Below are 21,828 nucleotides of genomic sequence, written 5' to 3'. Positions count from 1 at the left end.
TAGCTTTACTATATAACTAGTTATTAAATAAAAAAAAATCAGATTTTTAGCTTTTTTACTAGTAAAAAGTGGTTTATCGGCTGAAACGGTTCATCGGCTGATCAGCCTCGGTATCATCATCGTGTGCAAAATGAATTCGAGGACGGGAGACTTTCGACCAGTATATCCCTACATATGTCATATAAAGAACTTGAGATGCGCTGTAACCGGCTTAGGGATCGCTCAATGTTCCCCAACCTTGGAAACTTCAGAACGGTATACACCACGATCTGCTCTATCCTGCCCCATTAAGCTCATGACGTTTCTGCATCATGAGCAGTGCAAGCCCATCCTATTCAGAGTTCCGCTGCTGCCTGCTGCCCAAACATTGCTTTTGTGCAATAGTGAAACTTTGCGCTGCAGATCTATGCCTGTAACAGTAAGGCGCATGCAAACTGAAGAGGGGACGGGAGTACACGAGCCCTCGTTCACCTCAGCTCTTCCCTGATAAGTCTGATAAGAAACCAGCCCCTCGCATTCTGTGTCATTTAAACCTTGATACACCCTTAGAGTCTAACAGCTGCGTCCACTATGCCTCCTACTGCTGGGCCATCGAAGACGGGGCGAGACGGAACGAAGAAGGGAAAGGCAAAGCAACAGCAAATGCGCGACGACTCCGAGTCCGAGTCCGAGGCAGATATTCCTGACAATGCCATTTACGGACCACGAGGGGAAACAAAAAGGCAATTCGATGCCCGCGTCGGCGCTCAGCCGGTCCACGATGCTTCTTGGGAGGCCTTCCAACGCCGCGCGAAGGCGAGGAAAGGAAAGCCAATCGAATACGAGCAGATGGCCTATTCAGACGAGAATGTGTTACGTATTGATCCATACTTGATGCCGGACAGCAATGTCAGGATACTGCGACAGATAACTTTCGCTCCCAGTGAGGACGTAGACGAGTAAGAAGACACGTTGATGTTGCGACACGGCTGACATTACGAAGCTCCACCATTGTTGACCTGGTCAAAGACTCGGATGCCTTATTTAAAGCCGGCCTTCGAGTTTTCATGGCAGGCGATGTGTCCCGTACCAAAACCATCGATATCACTGATGCCGGTGTCGCGAAGGTCGTGAAGGCCTGTCCAAATCTGATCGCCGTCGCTCTGCATGGTACCCGCAACCTCGGAAGTAACGCTCTCCCAGCGATTTTGAAAGGCTGTCAAAACATCGAGTCCGTGACCATCTCGGTCGCAAAAGACCATGTCTCCAAGAAAACGAGGCTAAACGGCTTCCTCAACTGGCTGTGCGACAAGGACTTTGTTCCCAAGCTGCGCTTTCTCGAGTTTCGCGGCGTTTATCTGAGGCCGGACCATCGGAATTTCCTCGACTTTTTGACAAAACGCAGACCTGCACTTGAGATTATTTACGAGTATACTGGAGAAGCTGAACTCATCCGGGATATGGCGAGCGTTCCACTTTCCCGTGTACCGCAGCGTCCTGCTACAAGTGGAACCAAGGAGGCTGAACCAGCGATGACTCAACTAGGGCGTAGGTGCTTTGGAAATCCTCTCAAGGAGGCTGGTAATAGTAGCGCTAGCAGCGGGGTTCGCCTTGCTGGAGCTGCAGCTGCAAATGATAAAGATGACGATGACGATGATGAAGACGCATGGGAAGACGAAGACGAATCCGACGAAGACGAATCCGACGAAGGCGAATACGACGACATCGATGAACACCTCATTTCTAACGACCCAAGAGCGAACGCGCGAATGCTGCAGCGGCTAGGGCAACAGTCTGCACTACGCGAGGCACTTGGACGGGACCTCGAAGATTTCGAGATGGACAGCGATTACGACGATGATGGCATCGATAGTGACCAAGAGATGAGTCCGCAAGACACGCGGGAGATGTTGAAGATCATGCAGATGATGGATCGAGAAATGCGACGGGGGAGATAACTCGAGTGACGGAAGACGAAGGAACTGGGCATCATAAAAGCACTGTGACGCGATTATTTGAATCAGTTACCTTATGATTAGATACGAAGCGATGTACTGTCTGTAACTCCGAATACCTGCACATTCTCTTTTCCATATGTTTAAGGTCCTTGGAGGTCTATATTTATTATGTTTCATCATCTCGTTCGCCATCCAACTACAGCCCTAGGCCTCAAGTGCGAATCGGCTAGGAAGAAGACAATTGATATCGTGATGACCGGCACCTTTTCCCCACGCCGCTCATTAGGTTGAGCGGAGTGGTGGAGTACTGTGAGGGTGAAATGATTTGGTTTAAGGCCTGTATCGATTCTTCGTAGGCCCTGGGATGTAAATGGATGGGCTTAGAAAATTGGGCGAAAGAACTACGCCGAGATAGATCATGAAGGTCATTACGATTCAGGAATGAATATTGAAAGTAGTCACGCATTGATTGTTTGAGTTACCAAGAGAGCATATGTGATGAATGTGGATTTGTTGGAATCCAAGTACCATCTACATACAGCGACGTACCTAACGCTCCTTAAACGCGAACTGTTCTGCTGTGAAAGGTGACACTGGGACACGAGACTAGACCTTCAATGGGCACACAACAGTTGATTGAGACGATGAGCCAACTGTTCGAAGCGAGAGTCAATCTGTTTAAAGCTGAGCTAGGCCGTTGCGAAGATCGAAATTTCAGGGGTCTCAAGAAGTCTAAACGGGCTTTGGCTATGCTGTCTCAAGTGCGAGTCAACAGTCAGGTCGAGGCAAGTTTCAGTTGTACAAGGTACTAGCCGGTGGTATGCACCCAAACTTTCAACGTTCAAGTGTTCCGGATAGTTCGTCATCGGTGTGCACCACAATCGAGAGATAGATAAGCCACCGCTTGGAGACAAAGTTCAACAAGGTGAAAGGTAAAAAAGACGCTATATGAAACCCGTATGTAGGACGAAGAGAAAGGTACACCGCACCATTGAAACCATACGGTTAGCAAACTACACATTAATTAGAACTACAAAAGTACAGCAGGTCCGATGAAAGTGTTTGAGTAATACCGCACAGCCAAAGACGAAGCCACCTCCGCTGTGAAAATATGCAGGTAGAGAGAGAGCAACGGCTGTCCAGTTGGTAGCATAGAAGGCTTGAACCCGGGGCACTTAATTGAAATCATCCCATGACCAAGCACGATCGCCACGCATTGAGTCAAGGGCTTGTGCATTGGGTCCAATGTCCAGACCAATGCGGACGGCCATCATCCGGTCGCGATCTATATCTGACATCTCAAGAGGCTCAGGCGTCTGCCAATTTGCCATCAAAACCTGAGCGTGGTGAACGGACAACCGGCCGCTTACTATAAGAAAGCGTAATACCCCCCAGGTGATGCGATGTTTCCAACGACACTTTCGACCGAGAGGGCACCGATTCAAGGTGCCGAAAGTAGCGAAGCACAAGCCACAGTCGCTGTCGTTGTTGCAAAGATAAAGCCTAGGCCAAAGCTTACCATTGTTTGGCGATCCGTGAGGGTGAGATCCGTAGATGTGAAAAGGCCGCCGGCGAGGACAGAACCGTCCCCAAGGAACAGCAGCGAAGAAATCACTGGATGGTCGGGGAGGCTCTTCTTGGTTCAACTCCAGCAATTGAAGCCTGTTTGTTGGCAAATTCTTGAGCGCGTGATTTGGCTTCGGACCAGGCTCGTCGATGAAGATCAACTAGGTCTTCTATCTCATGCAAACTGCCGTCTGTAACTGTCTCAAGGGTCGGAACGATGATTTTCAACGCTGAAATTGACTGTTTGAAGTCGACGCTACCTCTGGGACTAGAGTCTGGTGTGTTGAACGTTTCGTCTTCGGTACCAGATTCTAGATTAGCGGGAATACTGATCTCGACTTCTGGTTCTGGGTCTGGCTTGACTTGTGACGCTAATTGCATCATACGTTGCAGTCTCGACCGAGGTCTGCTAGTGCGAGATTTTGCAAGCGCCGGCAAATCCCAAGGTACAGATAGATCCCTAAGTGCGGTCGCATAGCGCAGGTCTTGTGGTACATACGTGGGCTGTCTGTTACGTGAGCTGTCTGTGGGATGGGGCTGGGTGAGGTAGCTGGACTGGTAGATATGGTGTAGGAGGATAAGAAGGTGCCTGTAGATGTGTGGTTTGAGGTGGAGCTTGATAATCTGCGCCTCCTCTTAGTATGATTTCATAATAGAATACACAACAGAAGCTCACATCCGTTTTCAAAGCTAGGTGGAGGGTGCAGCGGCTGCAATAACGGCGTCCATTGAGCGTTCGGATACAGCGTCGCGAACCCGGATTGAGGTAGCTGAGTTGGGCAAGGAGGAGCTAAATATGGCTGCGCCGAATGAGGCTGATGCTGGTAGTGGGGTCTTGGTGGTGGGGGTCGATATGGCGGCTGCGGCGTGTAGTTTGACGACAGTGGTTGGGGAGGGTTCCCAGGATTAAACTCTTGATATGAAGCAGTGTACGGATACATCTGCGGCACTTTTAGCTATGAGATGATAATGGCGTCCTGCTCGTCACGCACCTTGCTTTGCATGTACTGAAGTGAGAGAAGAGGTACGCGGGGCAAAGTGTAGAGTGTACGGCCAGTGCGCTTAGCGTGGCGCACAGTCACGTGATGTTCCAATTCACCCTACATCTCCATCTTACTACCGCGTGCTACATCATATTGCATGCTTTACGCTATGAAATGTTGCCCCAATGAGTGGGTACGACAGTATAACGCCAGTTTCCATGATACTAATCACACCTGCGCTCCTTTTCGACATTTTACGATATGCAAGCTTATTTCGAAAAGAGCACATCATAACTACAACATATATCATCCATGGCGGTTCCCTACATGACCATGGACAGAAACCCGTTGATAATGGACTCTTAAAACTCTCTGCGCACTGGAAATAATACTATCTACAGGCACATATACTCTTCTAGGCTGTAGTGCAGCCATATTACGCAACACTTGCATCAGACATCGTATAGTATAACATACTGAATTGTGAATTCTACTCAGTAACCGTTTCGTACGCCGCGAGGGTGGCTGCTAGAATGACAAGATATTCACCCCACGCGCAGTTTCCATCCCAACTCGTTTGAGATGACCACAAATAGAGAAATATTCAGCGCAAAAAAAGATTTAATCGAGGAGCTTACGGGTTAGCCTAGCAAGGCTGCCGTGATTAATTGAAGTGTAGGAGGGCGATACATCCATTATGGTTATTGTAATGAGGGCTGCATTTGGTACCTATTCTAGTGCGAGGTAATATCAGTTGTACTGTTTGAGAATACAGCGCCTTAACGTCGAAATACCCGAACCCAGAAACCAACATTGTCGTAATTCACGCCTTTCCTCCACTTCTCTGGCAACGGAAAGAACCCCAACTTATAAGTTTTATCATCATCATCCTTGTACATCCTCACGCACAGCCGCCGTGTCCTCACGCAATAGTCGCAAGCGCGCTTATCGTCACCCGATTCGAAGCACATCTCCTGTAACGTAGTACTCCCCTCATATAGCCTCAAATTCAAACATCGTCCTAGCGCTTCATATAAAGGTCGATTCTCTACTTTGACCATACGTTCGTAGGACTTCTTTCGGTCCTCCTTCCCATTTGTTCGATACGAGTCGATGAAGCGAAACATGATTTCACTCCGAACTTGAGACGACAGGGGACATGGTGTCACGAAGTGACCACCACTTTTGTCTTTGGTAGGAATAAAAAATGCCCATTCAATCGGGTTTGAATTATCGGCTGATTCTCGTTCCAAGGAAGGCAGCAGGCGGGGTGTACTGTGTTTTGGATGTTGGGTAATTGTACTGTTCATTGTTGCAACACCGCTTTCACAATTTTTAGAGGGCTCCGAATGAGATAGAAGGCTTTTCTTCTCTCGTTGAGTGACCGTAGCAGCTATATCGTGGATTTTGTCAATGGACGTTGCATCCGAATCTGTATCTGGTTCGAAGATACTCGGCGACTTTGCCCCTATCTCGGAATCACTTTCCGAAGATATAGCGTCACGATCGATCAAGTCGAGACTCGCGTTATCTAGCTCATCATGAAGCTCGGGTGAACTTCCAGCGCGCTGCTCATGTTCCGGTTCGCGGGCTGTTCCTTCACTCGGGACGTTGAACGGCGCCTCCTTCTCTCTCATACATCGTTTTAATGGCCGATCTAAATCTTGAGGCGCAACCTCGGCCATGACACGCTTTAAAGTGGTCGAAGAAGTGCTTGTTTGTGGCGCCACAACTCTTATAATAGAACCTGTTGATGCACGAGTAGTCGTTTCCGGAGTAGTTGTACTGACCGCAGCAGTTGATAATGTTTCTGGTTTGGAAGAAGCAGTATTTCTGCAATCGTCGTTCGATGCTAGATGAGCTGCAGTTGGAAGAACGATTTTTGGCACTGCACGGTTGGATATTGCCGCGTGTATGCCTACTGGCGATGCATCATCTCGGAGATTGCCGATGACTCTTAGTAGAGGCGCCGGTCGAGGTCTTGCCGCTAGTCTCGTACGCTCGAGGCTTGATGGCTGATGATTAGGTTGGTCCTGAAATGATCTGGCTTTTGGTGGTGAAAGTACACGCGCAGGACGTACCTGAGGGATCTGTTCGCTTGTGTTGCTTTGAATGTGTGGAGGATTCGGGACTTGAGTGAGAGAGGGCTTAATGACCTGGCCGGGTTCGGTGCGCTGTACTGGGCTCTGTTCATTTGTGTTTGTGCGAACGTTCCTTGCTTGAGGTAATAACAAGATGCGTAGAAGAAGTTCTTGTATAGTACGCCTAGGTAGAGTGTTCAAGGCGTCGACAAGAAGGCAGTAAAGTTCCTGGTCGCTGCAATTATCTAGTACCTGGGTACGATGCTCAGGGTGCATAAACTTGAGACTTGTGAGGATGACAGGGAAAGAGGGTAGCATTGTGCGTTGGATTTAAAAGATTCTGTAGAAAGAGAGGCGGTCGCTTTACTTTATACCGTATTCTTGGGCTAGCGTGTTTTAATCGCACTAAAATGGCCAAGGTTCCGACGGATAAGAGAAAGGCGCGAGAGAGGCAGAAAACAAGGTATAGAAAATGACCCTAGCGAATATTGTAATGGTTTGCGCCCTTTTCTCAGTCGAGTGGTTCACCATTTCCGGTCCCAAAGTTTGAATCGTAGGCAACCCCGACACGTGATCCATGACAGGACAGGATCCCTTGGAAAATCGGTTTCCTATAAACTGATGAGTCACGTAGCATGTGTCATACTACAAGCCTACTTAAAGTTTCGTTTAGGTGCGAATAACTTTTCCGAATGGCTGTAACAGAGAATAGCATGCACAGCTTGTAAGCACTCAAGGCACTTGGTCAGTACTGATGTAGATGTCAAACTTAGGACATCCCACATTTTCAAGTGTCAGAGCTCCCCTTTATTGTATGTGTAGTTGTAATGGGAGCGCATTGGTCTATCTTTCGACACCTAGCTACCTAGCTACCATCATGTATCATATACTGACTAAGATCAACGATAGCTCAAACCTTGCTCGCCTCACACTCTTGTTACCTAGATTGGCCATATCATCCTTTACCTTGAACCACAATCTATCATTACGCGCCACCACTCACGGATCATCATAGTCCATGACTTTGAGCTGCGCCCATAGCTAGTCAAGAAGCAGTCTGCGTTTGAGGACTGACTGCGGCGCACAACATTGCGCCAGCTTTTCCGTTGGTGCTGGACCAAACTCACTGAACTGGCTATGGGATATCTTGGTCTCTGTGGCTGAGTCAAGATGAATACATCGATCGTTTGGCCTTGAAGTGAATCACGAGAGGATAGCAGGGATTAAGTACGATATTTTCACGCTACTTGCCAATTTCCAGAAACACGTATATTCGTGTGCATTGCTTGTTGTATGGCTGTGTGAGTTAACTCTCGTGTCTCGTCGGATGACGGTCCATGTTGAGGGGCCGAACCAAATTCTCTCAATATCCATTACACCAGTCACGAAACCGAAAACCCTCTCTTTCAGAATTTAGCATCAGGCCGCCACACCTCGGTCGCAATACCTCGCCAGTCATTGGATCTTCCTTACTGAGCTAATATAAACATCTCGCTTGTCCATCCATAACGCATTTCGAGCCTCCTCCCATATCGCCTTGCACACTCCAGCGAAAGCCTCTTCCCGGGATGCGGTTCGTGGAACTGAATCGACCCGCCTACTCCAAAATCTCCTGGCGTCAACTTCCATGCGGATCCACGTAGTTTCTTGACTGAAAAGCCCAATTTAGTCATTGCGTGCAGAAAATCGGTCCATTGCAACTCGCCTGGAATGTCGCTGGATAATGGTGTATAGAAGAGTGCTTTGAAGACTTTAAGAGAGCGCTTGTCAACTTTCTTTGTTGCATGTAGAGCCAGTGATGGGGCAATATCAGGTGATTTCGGAGGAGAAGTATTGGCTTCTTGAGCTAGATCAGCACCTCTAGCCTTCGGCTTGACTTCAGTGGATAACGACAGTTTTTCAAACTTTCCAATCTCTTCGCTAGCTTCTTCGTGGTTGGTGAGCGAGCATGGTTGACAGTCGTACTTCGGTGTGTTTAAGAAGGTCTTCTCAGTAGCTTTCTGAGCTGGGGCTGGATCTTCCCAGGCTGGAGTGCGGCGCAGCGTACGCCCATGAGTGATGTCACGGTCGAGTAGATCCGGAAATCTCGCACCAACCATCTTCTTGCAGTAGGCATCGACGCTTTGCCAGAAGACATCGAGGTGATTCTCTGCCTTGCATAGTAGCTCGGTATTTGTGCGATTTCGCTCCCCAATGATGGGGTAGGTGAACCTGCCATCCCCTGGGTCACCTACTGAGGCCAAGTCTGCGCCCTCAAACCTTTTCTGTCTAACAATTGTGGACCACTTGTCGGTGAAAGCCATATAATCCTCTATGATATTTTCATACTTAAGCTCCACCTTTGACGTGCCTTCCAATGTTGGTAGTTGCATATCACGTTCCATCCGCGTCGCCCATGGCTGATACGAACGGATCTGGTGAATGCATTCGGATGACGTTGAAAGTTGCGAGAAGTCGGCCCAGACAAGCGGCGTTATTAGTGCCCGGGCCGAAGGCTCACTGGTGACAAGCCTGTCTAGCTCATCCAATTCTGTATCGAAGCCTTGCACAGGGGGTTCGGTCTTATTCCATATCATAGAAAGCGCAGTGATGAAGCGCCGCGTGACACCATCCGTACCTGCCCTATTTTTATTGATAACGAAGCGACAGAGGTGGCTATTTGGATCTGCAACCGTTTTTATAAAGAAGGGGCGAAGAGGAGGTGAAGCGGGTACCCGCTGGCGGAAGCATTCGTGCGTGTCGGTATGAATAGCATACAGTATCTGCCACAATTTGATAAAGGTATCGTAATACTCTGTCGGAAGCGACTCAGTCGGTGGAAAGTAAAAGTTGTTCCTCCTAGCTGTATCCTCAAGTGCATCTACCAGGCGTAGGCATTCATGCCAATGATACAGCATGAAGTACGGGTCGACTACCATGTTACGGAGAATGAGGTTTGTAATTGTCTTTGGTGATCGCTTCAAAACATTATGGGTCTGCCCACTAGTCGCCGCTAGAAACTCCGCGCGATGGCTTTTGTGATCTTGGAAGACTTCGGCAAAATATCCCGGATCCTCGCGCAAAGCCCAAATATGATCCTCAAGATCGTTGACCTTCGCAAAGATAAGACCACGTAGGCGATTGAAGTCGAGCTGCGACGGAATACCATATGGAGCAAGTTGAGCGGCTTCGGCAAGTGTGTTATAGTCGGCGCTATCTAGTGATAAACTAGAGGGCTCTGGCTTGATAGCATGCATGTAGATATCATTCTCTCCCCCCACTAGGTCGTGCAGAATCTTGATGCAGCATGTGGTAAGGAATGAGTATGTGAGCAATTGGATATTGATCACCTGAATCCCATTTCCTGGATGAAAGCCCTGACCAGCATACACGAAGCGTTTGGCCTTGCCGGTATACTTCCATTTTTTCATTCGTCCGTAGAAAGTCTCATCTGTGTTGCAGCTGAACTCCATCGTCCATTTGGCGAGCCTTTTCCAAAGCGGTTCGTCCTCCCATGCATGCAGAGGGCATTTTACGAGCTCAGTGCCAGCGAAAGTTGCGGGGTGGTTCCGGCCGCGAGCATTAAGGAAGGCCAATAGAGTCTTTTGTCGGAGAAGATCTTCCAAATTGATGTCGGGAAGCATGCAAGTAGTACTTTTGAAAAATCTGGATACAGCATGGCCAGGGCCTTGGGAAGAGTAATTGCTGAGTTCCTGGTACTGCTCTTGCTCGGGACGATGCATCTCGGGTATGCTGGGTAGAACAGCGAGAAGAAGCTCTCTTCGCTGCTCAACACTCTTCTCCGTCCACTTCTTACGAATCGTCCCCTCATGTCGTTCAAGGATTTGATTTAGAAAACGCCAGCGCTCAAAGATCAGGTGAACGCGGTGGCGTGAGAGCTTGCGTAGTTCTTGTGCGGACGGAAAGTAATGTGTACTAGGATAGCAAGCAAGCCAGTTCAGAAGGTTTGTACTGCCTTGAGGCGCGTCCGCGAATTGGTCGAGCTCGATTGCTTCTACCGATCGGTTGGGGTCGTGAGTAGAATCTGGCATGTCTTTTTGACGTTGTGAAGGCATTCTGAGAGACTCTTATGTGCTGAGTGGTGTAGTGGCCGAATTGGGTCACGGAAAGAGGTGTGGGGTGAGAGAGGAGCTGCTGTTTGCTATTTCCGAAAGAGGAAGGCAATCTGACGCTAGTCGGGGGCCTAACCGTATTAGTTCACATGTTCACCGTAATCGTGATTACAATCTGGAATCTAAAATAGAGAGCATATCTGCACCTGGGCCTGCCTTATCCAGCTTGAGAAGTACTAGATAGGCCTCTTACGTTACAAGCGCGAGGCGAAGTCTTTACATTAGTCTGATCTCAATTCTCCAATGACCTAATCCTTGAATTTTCAAGTTATCGGGAAGCTATGGAAGCTTACTTCGTTGAATCGAGGTTTCCGGTGATATTTCCATAGAACGCTGTGCTGATTACAGCGCTAATGCAGCGTTTTGGGTAGTAAGGGCTTACAGATTGCTTCTCCTCTAACTGAATCGATGGTACATCTTAGGTTGACAAGGAGCTGGAGTAGCACGATGGAGAATGAGGTCAAAACCTGCGCGCGATTCTCGATCCCCTGTTATTCGGCGTGTTTTGACTTCCCAACGTTTAAGGCGACAGCTCTGCGGCAAGACGAATGCTCACCTCATCGAAGCGATGTTCCCTCCCCGTCCGCAGCGCACAGGGCCTCAGAAACAACGCGACCCTTCGACTACATCAAGCTCAAGCAACAGCTTGCCGTGTACGTATCCTATTGATTTTGCAACAATCTATGTCTTGGGTACTCCTGGTGTACTTAAATTAGCTTTAAGCTCGCTCGTTTATAGAGGAACATCTTCGAGTTACTCCAAGAGTACCTAAGAAGAGTGCCTTTGTTAGCTTGCTTTTTTGTATAAGGACTTCTAATGATTGTAGACCTACGGTTCAGACGATGCATGTAGGATACTAACTCTTAAGTCTTGACGGGTCGCTAGAGTAGCATGAAAACGAGATATCGCAGACATCCCCAATACGTAGTAAGAGCGCCCGAAGTTCCTACCGTATATCTACTTATGTGGCGTTCATAACAATCAGACATCTGAGGTCTGGCTAGCTAATAAACCACTAGATTCACTGCTGCGGGCCGTTTGACGGGCGACTGCAGACTGGTCTTCAGTGTCTATTTTGTATGATGGAAGCTAGCTTAAAGTTTAACTATATATACACCTAACAGTTGTGCTCACCTAAGAAATACCGTATCTGAATCCACCCGGCGACTAGCATAAAGCTTGTCGCACTTGTCCGAATGCTTCTTTCGGGAGAGTTCTCGTAGGTGACGAGAAGCATAACTAGACAAAGGTTGTAAACCAAGCGACGCGACACACTTAGTCCCCTCGCTTGCCTATTTTCTAGCTCTTTACGGCCACTAAAATTACTTGGGACGAGCATCTACCACCCTTTTCACCTTCTACAAAGAGCGCAGTGAGCCTAGATAATGAAAGGAAATACAGATGTGTGCGACCGCTATCATGTCCACATCGCTACATGGAATAACCAAGCTTAGGGCAACTTGAGTTTTCAAGCACGATCAGATGAAGGCACGAAGAAGACATGGAAGAGAAGCTGACGGAATATGTAAAAGACGTGACGTCGGGGTGTCGGAGGTTGATGTTTCATGGCAGATTAGTCATTTTGCATTTAGCCTTGCACGACCTATGTATGGACCCAGTACTTTTGTCTTCGCCGCTTTCTGCATCGCGTTTCCACATCAACAATCATCGAAACTGGCATCCTTTGGTGCTGCCCTGTTATTCCACCCTCTTCTACATTTTTATATCATCATACACATTTCGTACGCGTAGCAATGCAACCCACTCCGCCCTACATACGTGGCCGCTTGTTGCCCGTCTCATAGCCGTTGCCGCGCAGCTGCTCATTATCAGCCCGCAACCTCCTTATTTCCCGATCTTTCAAGATGTTATCCATTTTTAGCTTCATAATCTCATCTTCCAATTGTTGGAGCGTGTTCTCTCCCTTGTCTCCCAAAGTATAACCGCTGACACAGACGTTTGCTTGAGCGTTGGACAACACCGTGGTATCCAACAGAGTGGACGTAGTCGGACCTAGAGTAGAGGTCGCGGAACTGTCTTCGACGCGGGCCTGTAGGCGAGGATCGAGGCTACTGTTGACCACGTTACGGAACACGGATGTCTGAGCTGGCCAGGACGGTTGTGGCTCGACGAACTTTGTTGCTAAACCGCGGCCTCTGTTACGCTTCAGCTTCGTCTTAGTCGGTGTTGTCTCAAGAACGAGTATCTGAGGGGAAGGTTTGTCGCGATAAAACTGCTGAACACGTGGATGAAGCATGTTTGGAAAGATAGGACCATCTCCTCCAGACGAGTTCGTAATGAATCCCATGTCCAAAAGGGTTGCAATCTCGGTATCTATAGGGCGGAACTGACGGTAACGGACAGAGTCGGGGCGGCTTGGTATACCGCGCTCGCAGTACCAGCTCAATGCGCAGTAGAGACGAGAGCAGCTCTATGGTAACAGTCAGTGTCCATATTCTTATCAATGGCTAAGAGGATGGCCCAGGCCTCTTTCGCCACCATGGCATGTGCTAGGCTAGCGGGTATTTAGCTGAAGACTTACCTCCTCTCGATGATCTTTCGTGCCGCATATGCTGCAGGTTCGATGGCACGTTACGCCTTTCGTGAAGATGTGTCGCTTGCCCCAACAGGTAAAGCATTTTTCGTGGAGGAATCCGACGCCGAAGATGGTGGGAAGATTCAACTGATCGTAATACGGCCCGGCGGGCGGTAGGTAGCGCTCAGGTGGGTACTTCAGTGCACCCGGTACTTTGACAGGCTTTACCGTCGAGGATGTCGAGCCGACAATCGACCGAGTAGTTGTACCAGATGGAAGAGTCGCAGCCATCACAACAACACCGTGTTTCTCAACCAGTGGCAACACATTTGAACCAGTTGTTACCCACGGCACGGAATCGTTCTCTTCGTCCTTCATCGGTTCTTCATCGGGTTAGCGAAAGGCTAGAGGATCTACCATACTAAGCTCGACTCACCATCCAAATCCATTGACTGCTGTCGTGCCGGATGTTTTGGCTGTGCAGTTGGGGGACTCGCCGTATGGCTTCTGCCATACAGTGTCTCGATCAGTAATTCCGTGCGCGTTGGCGTTGATGCTGCTACTACCAACTCAGTGGCATCGCTCGTATCATCCGTTGCATTATTGACAGCGGGGGCCGTTGGCTTCGGGCCGTAAAGAGCCTGAATCAGATACGGGTTCGCCATGTTATGTTCCTGCAGTGGTGCGAAAGCGCGGGGTGTTGTTGTTTGGCGGGTGGCCGCGTTAGCCTTGGCGCCCACTGGAGGAAGGAGCGAGCGGGAGCATCTGCGCCCAGTAAAGTTATTACGTATACACCAAGCACACTTCATTGTATATTACACATCACCGCAATAGGCGGTGAGGCAAGAGTTACCTTGTTTTGGGGTGTGGATCCCGATTGTGTCAACTAGTCGATATTTCGGACAGTGCGCGAATACGGAGCATAGTACTGAGGGTAATAGAAGGTGTTTAGAGATCTCATAAATACGTGGCAATTTAGTGTCACACAGAATCACCAAAGCAGCACATTGTGAAAGAAGCTAGAGTAAATCTTTCTTGACGAAACGCCGTATCAAAGAATCACCAACTGCTAAACGAGCAGTGACTACTTCATACGAGATATCGACCACCATTAACTATTGCGATAGGCCTTGTTGACCAATAGTCAGATAAAAAGGCAAGCTAATCTCTAACAGCAAGTCGCATCACTCTTTGCACCCCTTGCAAGTTCGCGATCTAGCCTCCTTAGAAGTCCTGCGCAGTGTCATAGGTAGTTATCGCCTATTCCCAGAGAGTAGTGAGAGGCGAGCTGTATCGGCCAGCAGCATGTTTCGCAGCTCCTTTTGGTTTTGTGCAGCTCAGATTTCTGACCATCATACGGAGTTGTTGAAGTTGAAACAGCGTTGCTACGCACCGGCGTCTGAAGTTTGAATCAGCGCAGGTCGTGCAATATCTTGAGAAGGCCACTTGTGCTACGATATTTGAAAACGATCTATAGCATCTCAGTGGTATGGGTTACTAAGCGATCGCCAAAACACGTGGGTGAAGGATCACCGCCGATACCCCACTTATACACTCAGAGTCTGCTCCTTCCTCTTTCACTGATATCTTGCACCATCATATAGAGCATTATGCGAAGGTAGCACTCAAAGATGCGACCAAGCGAGGTTGAAGGCACCCCAATGGATGTAGCACCAGGCTTCTCTTTCGAAGATGTAAGTGACTACACTCTTTTGTTTATAGAGAAAATAAATGCTCTTAGCTAATTCAGCTTCGAACGAGCAGGTACCACTTTGGACTCTGAACAGACCACCTATCCATGGCGCAATGAATCACTCAGTCTATCCTCAACCTCGATACTACCCCGCCATCACCACTCATTATGGAGAATGCGCTTACATGATTGACGAATGCTCATCATCTTCAGAAAGGTACCTCTTTCACAATCTATCCTCTGCTGTTGGCTCGCATTCCATGAAGCTAGACAGCTCATCGCACGCCACCGAAACGGACACAACGTCGGCTAAGGTCTTGTCTGGTTACAACACGGCAGAGGACGAGTACGTCTCAAAACAAAACTTGAAGCTTTCAAAAGAGCTGCACAAAGCGAGAGGCGATTTGGACTACGCGAACAAAACATTGCGCGATCTTGCAGCTTGGGCGTATCATGAGAGAGGCAGGTTGCTGCAAGAGCTGGTAGACGCACAGGTTGCCCATGAACACCAAGTTAAAGAAGGTGTGGTAGAGGAAGAGGCTATCTTGACACAACCGGTAAATTGGTTTCTCGCACAGGAAGTAAACAAAATTAGAGTAGAGGTCGGACTTCGTCACTAAGTCACGAAGAGATTGGAAACAAGCTTGGGTTGAAGAAGTACACATATATGGATTTAACTCAGAGTGGTCAGACAGAGTGGATCGGTAAGAGAACGGTTGCAGCTGTCGAGCAAGATATGAACCATGGAGAATATGGGTCCATCACTGACCAAGTGGATGCATTGATCGCTGAGGAGAAGGGCAACCTGCCGGCTTTGGAGTAGGAAGTTCAACATAAAGTGATGTACATAAAGCACATCCGGACACTTTCTTTACTAGTTACTTCGCGTAAAAGTGGTCCTTCTACCTCTGAAACGTTGAAGTGTATCTCATGTCAGAACAGGCTCATAAGCAATCGAAGCTTCCACTCATATACTGACATGTGTTTGTTTACGAGCTCCTCCTTCAATAAATTGACGTGATATCGAAGCTAGCAGTTCTTTGATGAGGCCTGGGGAAACTTCTTATATGAAAACTATGACTGTAAGCTAGAGGTTAGTTTGTATATTCTTTAAAATAATAGTAGAGAAGCTGCAGTGCGATATTTGATTTTGAGAAAGAACTTTCTTTCAAGCAGCGCCTACGCCCCAGGACTACCTGTTGAGTGACTGGTTGTGTACTTTGATACAATGAGTCCAGTGAATGATTCACTGTGAACAAGACTCGGCGCGCTATTTTTGATAGTGAGATCGACTTATGAGGTAGGTGTTAGCGTTGTTCATGGTGAATTCTGTGCTTTCACCAGGACCTGGGCACGGGTGTCGCACGTTGACGTCGCTCTCTTCTAACCCGCATCACACCAACACCAGCAACCAAACACGATGGATAACTTTTTCTCAAAAGAGGTGCCACTGACCTCACAATCCATCGAGGCGATGTACACAGCTCGAGCTGTTGCTGCAAATCGAGCAGCCACTCAACAGCCAACGGGGAGAATGCGCACGAATAAATCCCCGGTCCAAAGCGACGACAATGCGGACACCGCCGTACCAAGTCGTGGTTCCTCATCAAGCAACCCTATCGATCAAGCCAGTTCAACCGCTGCTAGTGTACGCACGGCCATAGTCTCCTCCATCTCATCGAACAAGATCACGGCCGTCACTTTGAGCTTTAAGAGAGCGATCAGGGTGTTCAAAGTGAATGCTATAGACGCGGTCAATTCCGCTCTTGAAGCGCTGAGGAAGCTTGGGATCATTGATTGGGCGAAATTGGCTGGGCGCTGGATGAAAGAGCACCCGTGGCAGACTGTTGCCATGATCGTTCCTCTCATCCTTCTCGCCTGCACCCCCGCTATTCTCGGCGCTATGGGCTTCACCCCGGTTGGCGTCGCTGCCGGTACGTATTTAGGGTGATTTAGATTCGGGAGAAAGATTGAGCTGATATTCCTACAGGGAGCATTGCAGCTGGCATCCAAGCGGGTATTGGAAACATTGTAGTTGGCTCTACTTTCGCCATCTTCACGAGCGCTGCGATGGGCGGATACGGTGTGCCGATCGTGTTCGGGGGCATCTGGGTGCTGAGTAGTACGATCCTGGGGGGCATTGCAGCCTGGAAGCCGTCCAAAAGAAAAGACACTGGCGGTGAAAGTGTTCATCAGGTGGTAGGATATATCAATGGAGGCGACGGACAACGAGGAGCTGGTGACAGCCAAGAGTGAGTTACTATCGAAAAGTAATGAAGCTCACAAGCGCGCGGCTTGGAGCTAAGACGACGGGCTTAGCAAAATAATACGATACGAGCTTGCTTGGGGGAATCTAGCTTTGGCGGCTATAATTCCGGGCTACGGGTCTATACTTCCAACTACTTGGCATTGAGCTGCTTATGAGATGAAACTTGAGAAGCGGAAGGTTTAGGAAATCATAATACGTGAGATCTGAGAATGCTTCCACTAGAAATGCTGTACACATCTCTGCTGCAATACGTTCTATTCTTTGCCCGTCGCCACAATGTCGGTCAAATGTTTAAAAGGTCCGTCAATCGGATTCACATTACTCGACCTAATGTCACTTTAAGTTACGAGTAGTCTTATTTGCGAGGCTTAAGACTTACATTGCAAACTCATCCTTGTGCTTCTCCAAGAACTGAGCAAAGGTTGTCAACGGCACACCCCAGCTTTTAACCCCCTCCAAATCCACCCACTTGGCCAGACCAATGCTCGTAATTTGACCTGCAACAAAGGGGCTGCTTCTGGCCTTCTCAGTTTCCTCTGGAGTCCGATATACGGCTTTGATTGTTTGACCAGACACTCTCTCAAGCTCCACGAGTATTTTGTCAACTCGCACATTTTCGCCGACAACGGAGATAGTCTGGCCGCCGAACTTCTTGGGGTCTTCGAATGCTGCCACAACGAAAGCGCCAATGTCGTCAGGGTCGACTAAGGTGAGTACGCAGTCCGGCCCGTAGCTGTTGACGAACTTGCGATCTTTGAATTCTGGATACATCCAGTATACCACCGGGGGAAGCAAGTTTGTGAGGAAGTAGCCAGGGCGAAGTAGCGTCCATGTCAGTCCACTAGCTCTAACAATTTTCTCTACATCACCCTTGTTGAGGACCGCCGGGGCAACTGGTGAGTCCTTTTCTTGTTCCCAAATATTGGGGTTGTTAAGGGGCAATGTTGTAGGGAAAACAACGTGTTGAACGCCCGCGGCTTTAGCGATATTCAGAACAACGCGCGCTTCCTGTACCTCAGAGTCGTCAGAGAATGATGGTAGTTGAACTAGCAGAAGCGCTTGACACCCTTTTACAGCGGCCTCGATGGATGCTGCATCTTTCCAAGTTCCTTGGAAGAGAGTGACGTTGTGTCCAAGGGATTCGAGGCCGACTGCACGGTCGGACGAGGCATTTGTAACCAGGGCGTGGACGCGCCATCCTTTCCTAATGAGGTGTTTGGCCGCACCCCTGCCCTGGACGCCCGTGGGTCGCATTACTAGGGCTGTCTTAGCTGCCATGTTGAGTTTACGGGTCGGTGGTTGGGACTGGAAGAAAGAAGACAGCTGAAAGTGGAAGTACGTTGGGTTTTTGATATTTGATACTGTAGACGGGCTCTAGTCGATGAGAGATGTTTATATACCATACTTGCGACTACCCGCTACGTTACACAGTATTGCTGCATTCGCAATTCCGCATACCCGTCTGTTGGGTATGGGGGGGGTGATTGATCAACGGTAAGCAAGTAAACTCATCAAGTTAGCGATCGTTGTGCTCACACAGCAACCCTAGAGTGTGCCTATTTCGCAACGCTACTAACATCGTGTGGGGTCGCGATCACGCATGAAGCAGAGAAGATCCGTATGGAGGTCCGCAGAGCGCAATTCCGCAGCGGATGTCCGCATGCAGACTTTCACGTGCGGGTTGTGCGGAGTGGAGAAGCTTAAGCGCGTCGACTGATCGTACAAGAAACCGTAGGAATACCAAAATCCACAGGCTATTTAGCAGTAGGCCATAGATAGAAAAACTCTGGGGGCTGGACGGAATTCCGCGCCCGGATGAAGCATACCTCCTCCACCCGTTCACTTGGGAAAGGAATTACTGTATAATTTACCGCCTTTGGGAGATTTAAAAGACACCACGGTCCCGAAGATACAAGGGCTTAGAGTACAACACGAATTACTTGGTCGAAATCCTCTTGGAGCCTACCCAGTGTAGAAACAGATATCAGGCTAGTGCGCTGATTAATGATGGCACGGGCCACACCTGGTCCCGGCCACTCCTCGCGTCATGCTTCACCTTCCTCCTCGCCTCTCCTACGTAGGTCGTCAGATATGCCACCAGATCGCTCACGCCCCCTCAATTCCCAGGGCAGACAGAAGTCGTGCTCAGAATGCGCCAAATCAAAGCGAAGATGTGGACTCGAACAACCGAACTGCGCACGTTGCAGGAAGCAGCACTTCGACTGTGTCTATCCGCAGGCCTCCTTACAGGCCACACCGCTCCAGGACGGGACACCGGACGCGCATAACGACTTCGAAGTCTCTCATTCTACAACGATGGACTTCCAGGATGTTGAGGCCGCGGCTCTTCCTCTTGACTTCGACGTTTCCTTCATACCATCCGGATCGAGCGCGAACATTCTTGATTTTGACTTTTCTAGTGGCATCAGCTCGTTAGGATCTCTAGCCACCATGCTCGACACCTCGCAGAGTGAGGAAGATCAAATGGCCCTTGAGAGGGCGTTGTACCGTGTCGCCAAGCCCTTCTCGCCAGCTCATATCGCTCCATTCGCGAGGTCAAGAATCGAATATTCGATTGAACAGCTCAAAGCCGTACCCAAGATGATGATTGAGCATAATGGCACACCTTGGGCCCACTCAAGGCTATATGAGGAAGATATGCCTAGATCACTTCAGGATGCACATGCTGCGTGTGCCCTCTACATCGCCAAGAACGAGGCGAATGCTGAGCATGTGACCCGGTTCATCACAAACCGAGTGGAAGAATTGATCACCACCGCTCTACCAGATGCTCCAGTCGAACTACTAGCCCGTGCTCAAGCACTCATGTTGTATCAGATCATGCTCGTGTTCGGCGGCGACGTACGATGCTATGCACACGCTGAAGCGCTCATACCACATCTGGGGGAGGCTGGAAACGCCCTCCTTGTCACTGCTGCACAACAGACTGATATTACAGGCTCGCTCCCCCTGTATCCCAGCACTGCAGCGCGCGCGGCATGGAGATCCTATGTTTTTCGTGAATCATTACGTCGGACACTATTGTCACTTTTCCAAATGACCGCTATGTGTGATCTCTTACGCGGTCAACTCAAATCGTGTGTACACAGTCTCCTATACGGAAATAGAGTTACGTTATCTGCGCATCTTTGGCACGCGAAGAACTCTTTCGACTTTGCTGTTGCGTGGAACGACAAAAAACACTTCTTGGTCAAAGAATTGGACTTTACAGAGGTTCTGAGAGACGCACAGCCTGATGATGTGGATATCTTTGCTCGGATGATGATGGTTGGCCTACAAGGTATCGATGATATACGCGGTTGGTTTTACACCAGAGGAGGGACTCTATAAGCACCACCCGACCCCACGTAAAACCCGCCCCAGCCAAGATCCAAATCAGCTTCCATAGATTATTATCACGCCACATTTTCCAAGTGTATCTGCCCGAGAAACTGGCAACCGCTTTGATGTCAAATCACTCGCCCCTCCCCACCATTGAAGCGCCCGGAACCGGCACGTCAGGAGATCGCCACCACTTCTCAAACCCCACTAGGAACTGCTTCCCGCGATCTCTACCTACTGCCAGGATCCACTCTACCTCAGCCTTAGTCAGAGGATGATGGCGCCATGGACACTTCAATCCCATCTCACAGCGGAATCGCGTGCAGAAAGTTGCGAAACACAATCCGAGATCATGGCACTGAGTCGATCCATATAAGGACGGCCCAACTTTTCCATTCGTACCGTTAATGAACCTTTCCTGCTGTGGTAGTTTCCCGTACGTTGTGGTGATGAGATGATCGTAGGGGCGGAGGTCGTATGCTGTCGGTGGAGGCAGTATCTCTTGTTGTGGCTGTACCTTAGACTGATTCCGAGTTGGAGAGTATTGTTCATACCCGCGGTCTGGTGGGAGATGATGCCCATCGTCACGACCTCGCTCAAATTTTCCGGTGGGCCTAGTTTGCTTGACCAAGTCGGGCTTGCGTGATAGCGCACTAGGTGGATGAACGCTCCAGTGTCTGACCCGCCGGTTCGCCGGCCGATTCAGTCGGGGATAATGCCGGGCTGCCTCCTCAGCCGTCTCTGAGATGGCTGTTGATGGAATAGTGTCCGCAGCTTCCATTGATTCTTCATCCCAATCCACTTCGTCTTCTATTTCAAAGCCTCGATCCGTGTGTGCTGTGTATGGAACAGTATCATCGTTACGTGCGTGATCGTGTGCAACAGAGCGTTGAGCATCCACGACAGGAGTTTGTCTAGGAGCATCATATTCGTAACGACCGGGCTCTTGTTCTGAGAGATGCCTCCTCTGGCTTGAAACGTAAAGACGAGTGTATCCAGCCCGCACCGGTATCGAAGTTCCATCATGAGCCTGGTCCGTCGGCCAGTCTATTCTATGCGCTGGAGACGAGCCGCGCCGGTATCGCGCACGCTCAGCTTGATTGCTTCTATTTGCCCAACTATTCCATCGAACGTAGTTCGGTGTTTGTCGACTGTCGTATGGCGGGGGCTTAGCGAACACTACCTGCTGTCCTCCAGTTTTACGTCCTGCGGACCGCTCGCGATATCTCACATCTCCACGGCGGTCTTCATTCCGCGCTGGTGAACGGCTGCGACCACGCCATGGATACTGGTGCTCATCTGTGGAATG

General features: G+C 49.2%; 9 protein-coding genes across 9 annotated transcripts; 4 read left to right on the top strand and 5 right to left on the bottom strand.

Annotated features, from left to right (window-relative positions):
- The first annotated feature begins 510 nt into the window (after positions 1-510).
- K460DRAFT_370150 (uncharacterized protein) lies at positions 511-2,402 on the top strand. Its single transcript, XM_040934096.1, has 2 exons — positions 511-938; positions 983-2,402. The coding sequence occupies exons 1-2, from the start codon at positions 571-573 to the stop codon at positions 1,935-1,937; spliced, it is 1,323 nt and encodes a 440-aa protein (XP_040784725.1). The 5' UTR covers positions 511-570; the 3' UTR covers positions 1,938-2,402.
- Positions 2,403-3,548: 1,146 nt separating this feature from the next.
- K460DRAFT_358810 (uncharacterized protein) lies at positions 3,549-4,507 on the bottom strand (the record flags this gene model as incomplete). Its single annotated transcript, XM_040932138.1, has 4 exons — positions 3,549-3,874; positions 4,003-4,092; positions 4,180-4,444; positions 4,496-4,507. 4 exons carry the CDS (start codon positions 4,505-4,507, stop codon positions 3,549-3,551), a joined length of 693 nt encoding a protein of 230 aa, XP_040784724.1.
- Positions 4,508-5,221: 714 nt separating this feature from the next.
- On the bottom strand, positions 5,222-6,885 carry K460DRAFT_435495 (uncharacterized protein; the record flags this gene model as incomplete). Its single annotated transcript, XM_040938399.1, has 3 exons — positions 5,222-5,507; positions 5,970-6,519; positions 6,568-6,885. 3 exons carry the CDS (start codon positions 6,883-6,885, stop codon positions 5,266-5,268), a joined length of 1,110 nt encoding a protein of 369 aa, XP_040784723.1. The 3' UTR covers positions 5,222-5,265.
- Positions 6,886-7,850: 965 nt separating this feature from the next.
- Positions 7,851-10,622, bottom strand: K460DRAFT_420100 (uncharacterized protein; the record flags this gene model as incomplete). The annotated part of the gene is made up of 1 exon (XM_040938060.1): positions 7,851-10,622. One exon carries the CDS (start codon positions 10,620-10,622, stop codon positions 8,037-8,039), a length of 2,586 nt encoding a protein of 861 aa, XP_040784722.1. The 3' UTR covers positions 7,851-8,036.
- Positions 10,623-12,310: 1,688 nt separating this feature from the next.
- K460DRAFT_420099 (uncharacterized protein) lies at positions 12,311-13,880 on the bottom strand (the record flags this gene model as incomplete). The annotated part of the gene is made up of 3 exons (XM_040938059.1): positions 12,311-13,110; positions 13,222-13,598; positions 13,652-13,880. 3 exons carry the CDS (start codon positions 13,878-13,880, stop codon positions 12,451-12,453), a joined length of 1,266 nt encoding a protein of 421 aa, XP_040784721.1. The 3' UTR covers positions 12,311-12,450.
- Positions 13,881-14,846: 966 nt separating this feature from the next.
- K460DRAFT_435489 (uncharacterized protein) lies at positions 14,847-15,772 on the top strand (the record flags this gene model as incomplete). The annotated part of the gene is made up of 3 exons (XM_040938398.1): positions 14,847-14,909; positions 14,980-15,465; positions 15,591-15,772. The coding sequence occupies 3 exons, from the start codon at positions 14,847-14,849 to the stop codon at positions 15,729-15,731; spliced, it is 690 nt and encodes a 229-aa protein (XP_040784720.1). The 3' UTR covers positions 15,732-15,772.
- Positions 15,773-16,442: 670 nt separating this feature from the next.
- On the top strand, positions 16,443-17,164 carry K460DRAFT_293919 (uncharacterized protein; the record flags this gene model as incomplete). Its single annotated transcript, XM_040929462.1, has 2 exons — positions 16,443-16,846; positions 16,903-17,164. 2 exons carry the CDS (start codon positions 16,443-16,445, stop codon positions 17,162-17,164), a joined length of 666 nt encoding a protein of 221 aa, XP_040784719.1.
- A 90-nt stretch (positions 17,165-17,254) lies between these two features.
- On the bottom strand, positions 17,255-18,458 carry K460DRAFT_435485 (NAD(P)-binding protein; the record flags this gene model as incomplete). The annotated part of the gene is made up of 1 exon (XM_040938397.1): positions 17,255-18,458. One exon carries the CDS (start codon positions 18,453-18,455, stop codon positions 17,553-17,555), a length of 903 nt encoding a protein of 300 aa, XP_040784718.1. The 3' UTR covers positions 17,255-17,552.
- Positions 18,459-19,493: 1,035 nt separating this feature from the next.
- On the top strand, positions 19,494-20,528 carry K460DRAFT_291548 (uncharacterized protein; the record flags this gene model as incomplete). The annotated part of the gene is made up of 1 exon (XM_040929289.1): positions 19,494-20,528. One exon carries the CDS (start codon positions 19,494-19,496, stop codon positions 20,526-20,528), a length of 1,035 nt encoding a protein of 344 aa, XP_040784717.1.
- Between the last annotated feature and the right edge of the window lie 1,300 nt (positions 20,529-21,828).

This window comes from Cucurbitaria berberidis, assembly GCF_010015615.1.
Source record: "Cucurbitaria berberidis CBS 394.84 unplaced genomic scaffold K460scaffold_5, whole genome shotgun sequence".
NCBI classification, from domain to species: Eukaryota; Fungi; Ascomycota; class Dothideomycetes; order Pleosporales; family Cucurbitariaceae; genus Cucurbitaria; species Cucurbitaria berberidis.
The sequence above is the reverse complement of the archived record's forward strand: the minus strand, read 5'-3'. Positions and strand labels throughout refer to the sequence as shown.